Raw genomic sequence first — 5,591 nt, forward strand, 5'->3', positions numbered from 1 at the left:
ATATATAGTATACTATTCTATCCGTTTCACAATATTTATCTTTTTAGAGAATTTTTTTATTCCATAATACATTACATTTTGATTCAATCCATACCTATTAATTAATTTTTATCAAATATATCCCTGTTTAAATTGCTTTTTCATTTTAAAAATAAATAAAATTTAATTAATTGATGCAATTATATTAATGATAATAAAAAAAATTCAGTAAAAATTATTTACATTTCATAATTTATATATCTTAACTTTAAAACACATAATATAATAATATTTAATGGAACTTTAAAAAGTATATTTAATGGAACAGAAAAAGAGTTACTATTTAATGGGCTTAAGGTCCAAATAGTTAAACTATATATATATATATATATTTTATTGAAATGGAAAAATAAAAAAAACAAAGCAACCGGACAAACAAAAGAACAAAAGCAACGTAAAGCAAAAATAAAAAAGTGCAGCAAACGAGATTCAACAATCTGGGCCACACAATAAAACTTTTATGTAGAATCTTACACCTGCAACATCCTCATATATCAGCTCTTGGGTGTCTGAAAATTCATTAACAAAGAGAGTCACCCCTAACGAAAAATCGTGAGCCTTTCCTGCCATAAAATCAGCACATCTATTTCCTTCACGATGAATATGATTCATTTGGACGAAATCAAACTTCTGAAGCAGAAGCTGGATATTTCTGATTAAGGAGCGAGACGGATGGTGAACTGGGCACTGTTTGCTGATAAGATTCACAACGTCAATGAAGTCTGATTCGACGTGAATTCGACGTATTTGGTCGTCTAGCGCTAACTTCACTCCAGTATAAACTCCCCACAGTTCAGCCTCAAGTGAATCACCTTTCCCAATGTTATGAACAAAGCCCTTCACCCATTTCCCAGCACTATCCCTGATCAGCCCTCCAGCTGCAATTTTACCTGAAGGTTCAGTACACGAGCCACCTGTGTTAAGCTTCCAAAAATGCTCAGGGGGCTTGGTCTAGGTTATCCATACCTCTTTTTTCTCGTGCTTGCGCTGGAGATTAGCAAGGAAAGCCCAACTATTCAAATTTTCTTGGACTTTGCATCGAATCACCTCTCCCTTAGCAACAGGGATAACACAGTTCGGTTGAAACACCATTTTGTTTCTCCATTCCCATAAGGTTGCTGCAGTTGTTAAAAACCAAACCCGCCAATTCCCTATACCGAATTTTCGGTCCTGCCCATTAATACAAGCCTCAAACCATTCATTGCCATTCATTGTAAAAAATTCATTCCAGTGCAGCTCTGGGATAATCAACTTCCAGGTATCTGAACTGACCTTGCAGTCCCTTAGGCATGAGTTATTGTCTCTTCCAACAAACTACATCTAGCATAGGTGCCTAGGTCAATTAGGTGGAGCCTTTGTCTCTCCTTATTAGTAAGAAGACGACCATGAAGGCATAACCAGGCAAAGGATTTCAGCCGTTGCGGAACCTGCAATTTCCAAATAGCCTTGAAACTATCATTCTGGTTGACAACATTGTCTCTGAACATTCCAAATTAAACAGTCTATAAAAAAACAAACAAAGTGAAAGGAGGAGAGACATTGGCTAGGAAGAGTTTTTACCTCCGGTACCTAACTTGTTGATGTTAGGCGCGCTGGTCTGATTCTTAATCTTTTTCTCAAGAGCCCTTTGTCTATCTTGGATACCTGTTCTGTTAGGACTAGGCAATTGTGGCTTTGATGAGTCTTTTTTGTTGTTCATAGGGGCAGTACACATCGGCAATTCTACCTCTTTTGGGGGGCTCACTCTGTGTATTACGGTTCCGCCTTGGTCTATAGAGAGCTGCATTTCTGATTCTGTAGCCATTGGTTTTTCCACCTCTCTATTCACTTGTGCTTCTTCTTCTGCTAATCCATTCAGGACTGAGTATCTCGACCCATTGTCTAGTTGTTCCCCTAGGTTCATTTCCTTCACTGAGGCGAGATTTGGCTCCTCATTTGTTTCTTGATGAGGGGGTTTCTCCTTGGTAGTGATTGTTATTTTCTCTCCAGCTTGCTGATCCATGTGGGCTTTCATATTCCTCGGTATGGCTGGTTGTCTGCGTTTGGCTGGTCGCTTGGCTGTCATCCGAAGGCCATAGTCATTGGCAATTTCTTCTCTAATAACCTTATCAAGGTTTGAAGCTCCTCTCTCCTCCCTCATCGTCTCTGTTGCTCCCTTTTCATTTCTCATTGACGGACATCTTTCCTTGAGGTGCCCATACATACCACAACTAAAGCAGATTGTATGTAGGCCTTCGTATTCTATCCTGAATATCTTGTTTCTGAGTTTGAATTTGGATAGTAAGGGTTTGTTAAGGTCTACTTCAATGCAAACTCTAGCGAATTTCCCCCTCTCAGCTGTCACCGTATTTAGGAATTTAAAGGGGCTCAAGGTCCATATAGGTACTTATTATTAAACTCCTAAAATCATCGATCTAAGTTAAACAATTTATGCCAAAATCATCAACAAGCTCTATTATAACACTATTAGTACTTTAGATATGGATCTAAAAGAGACCATAGCTTGCAAAATATATTATTATTGGTAATTAAATTTTATGAAAAAACCTTGACCTTTTTTTCCTTTGTGAGAGTTCCCGTCTCTTCCATCATGAGAGTTTTAGGTTGCTACGTTTTTACTGGAACGCTTTCTTGCGCGGCTGCGCATCTCCGATTCAGTGAGTGGTCCTCATCCGCCTCAATCTTTTCTTCCAGAATATCATGGATGCCGATTTGTCTAGCCTGAATATCAAGGACGACGAGAAGGAAGGGCTCGATTTGGGTCTTGCCCCGAGTGAAGGGGGGCAAACAGGAAATGAATTATGCTTGGTTGGTCGGTTCGTGATGGACAAAGATATCAACTTCCCGACGATGAAATTCAAACTGGAAATTTGGGGAGACCTGGCAGGGGAATTTCAATTCAATAGATCGATACTAATATGTATTCTTTCGAGCTTTTTCATTCGGTTGATCGTGACAGAGTATTAGTAGACGGACCATGGTCTTTTAACAATTATGCTCTCGTCTTGAACTATTGGGAGGTAGATTCTAATCCAAAAATGGTCAATCTCAGTTTGTTGGAAGTCTAGATTTAGGTGTATGAGTTACTAATTGGGGCAATGTCGGAAGCAGTGGGGAAGCAACATGTAACTTTATTGGCATATTCCGTGAGTACGACCCTAATAATAGCATAGGCATGTACAAATAGTTTATGAGAATTAGGGTGCTGATTGATACGCAAAAGCCAAAAAGATCAGGAAGGCACAAAGAGAATGGACATATGTTCATTTCAAGTACGAACATCTTGGTATTTTCTGTTGTCTCTATGGTATGATAGGACACTTTAACCGTTTTTGTGAATGACTTTTTTAGGTCCAATCAGTAGAGTTGAAGAAGGAGCGGAGGGAGTGGCTTAAAGCACCGATCCGAAGGGGTGGTGATCAGGGCAGATCTAGATGGCTAAGGGCACCTCGTGGGGGCAGTTTGGGCATTAGCAATTGGGATGGCTCGGCTTTATGGCCATCCTCGAGTAATATGGTTTCTTTGACCCAACCTCTAGTGCCTTCACAGCATATGCGACAGAATCCAACTGTATCTACCAACTCCAAACCGATCAATCTAAACACTAGGGCGGGTAAAGCAACTAGTGTCGCAGTTAAGGATAACACATGGGCTTATGTTGAAATGATATCTGAAGAGGAAGAAAACGTTCACCTAATGGCTTCATCTTGACTCAGTAACACTACGTGAACAAAATACCTGGGAAGTTCAGCAAGGATGAATCTCATGCAGCCAAAACTCTAATAGATACTAGCCAACATATGTCTAAAATAAAGATAAAAACGTCAATAAAGTGGAATACACAATGGTAATAAGGAGTCTGATGTATCTCATGAGTTGTACATGACTTGAAATCATTTTAACTATGAGCACTTTAAGCAATTCATGAGTAAGCCAAGTAAGAAACATGAGAGAGATATCATAAAAATACTAAGCTATTTGCAATACACTGTGATTATGAGCTTCACTGCCCTAGAGATAATACTACATTACAAGGATACTCTAATGATCGTTTGATATATGATATGAAGGATTCTAAAAGTACTAGTTGATCCGTGTTCACTCTAGGAGGAGGAGTAGTCTCCTATAAATCCTCCAAACAAATTATCATAACCAGATCCACCATGTAGTGTGAATAGAAGTAGAGAATAAGTTGAGTGGCTACGTGACTTCTTGAAGGATATTCTTCAATGGCCAAAGCATATGCAACAATATGTATACATTATTATAATCAAGTTGCTATTAAGGGATCACAAATGATGTATAATAGTAAGAATAAATACATATGTCATCGACATAACAACATTAGACAATTGATCTCAACGAGAGTTGTCTCTATTGACTTTATAAGATGAAAGGATGATACATCATTTTTGCTAATGAAAGGGTTAAATTGAGATCAAGTTAAAACATTATCGAGAGGAATAATACTAAATACCATGAGAATTTAAGGTTCCACGAGGAAAACTCAACCTTGTAAGGTTCAATGGGATATCCCAATTACACAGACCATGTAAGGTCACTATATATGGCGGGTCAAACCCTTATTTCAGGATAATCGTAAATGCAGGAGGGCAGATGGCTGTATTAGCACAGAGGAGATTGTCTCGAGTGAAACGGTTGGCGATGCTTTGACGGATGGCACAAAGCACACTTCAAGCCTATTGGAAAATTATATTTCTCATAATGATACGAAATCTTCCTATAGTCTAGAATCGGTGAGACCTGCCTTCCAAGTTTGTCTGGCCAAATGAGTTACCTCAATAGGAACTGCCGGTGTCTGGGGAATACCCATGCAATTCGCAGTCTCGTTGAGCTGGTTAAAGCTCATTCTCCAAATGTGATTTTCCTGATTGAGAATTTATGTGACGATAGACGTATTGAGCTGTTGAAGAGACGTTTGATTTTCAACAATTGTTTCTCGGTTAACAATATGGGCCGTAGTGGTGGCTTGGCATTTTTACGGAAAAATCAAGCAGGAGTGGAAATTGGTAGTTTCTCGTACCATCATATTGAACTTCGGATGTTAGACAATGCGGGGGATTGGTGGCTGGTGGGTTTCTACGATTATGCTAACCATTCAGATCAGTTTTCTCTTAGACTCTACTCTAGTAATTATCCTCAACTTCTATCCTTCCGACTTTATTTATAGGAGATTTTAATTACTTACTGGATCAATCGGAAAATCAAGGCGGGCCTGTCTACCCGAACTCCCTAATCACCAAGTTTTCTGAAGCAATTTATAATTGTAATTTGCGAGAGCTAGTGCTGCAATAAGATTATTTCACGTGGGAATATGGCAGTGGGACTAGTGGATGGGTAAGAGAAAAATTAGATAGAGTTTTTTGCACTGATTATTAAGGTTTGGGGATCACAAGCTGTGTAGTTTGATTTATTCTTACTCTAACCATTCTCCATTGTTACTCGATTTTGTGGTTAGGATACAACATAGGCGAGGTCATCACTTCAAATTTGACATGGGATGGCTCTTGGAGGACGAGTTTGAGGATGTA

The 5,591-nt window shown here is 38.8% G+C and overlaps 1 protein-coding gene across 1 annotated transcript; it reads right to left on the reverse strand.

The window, feature by feature from the left end:
• Nucleotides 1-394: 394 nt before the first annotated feature.
• LOC136202668 (uncharacterized) lies at nucleotides 395-2,598 on the reverse strand. Its single transcript, XM_065993429.1, has 2 exons — nucleotides 1,600-2,598; nucleotides 395-1,466 (listed from the first exon to the last, which is right to left on the reverse strand). Exons 1-2 carry the CDS (start codon nucleotides 2,240-2,242, stop codon nucleotides 1,408-1,410), a joined length of 702 nt encoding a protein of 233 aa, XP_065849501.1. The 5' UTR covers nucleotides 2,243-2,598; the 3' UTR covers nucleotides 395-1,407.
• Nucleotides 2,599-5,591: the final 2,993 nt, after the last annotated feature.

Source organism: Euphorbia lathyris, chromosome 1, assembly GCF_963576675.1.
Source record: "Euphorbia lathyris chromosome 1, ddEupLath1.1, whole genome shotgun sequence".
NCBI lineage: Eukaryota > Viridiplantae > Streptophyta > Magnoliopsida > Malpighiales > Euphorbiaceae > Euphorbia > Euphorbia lathyris.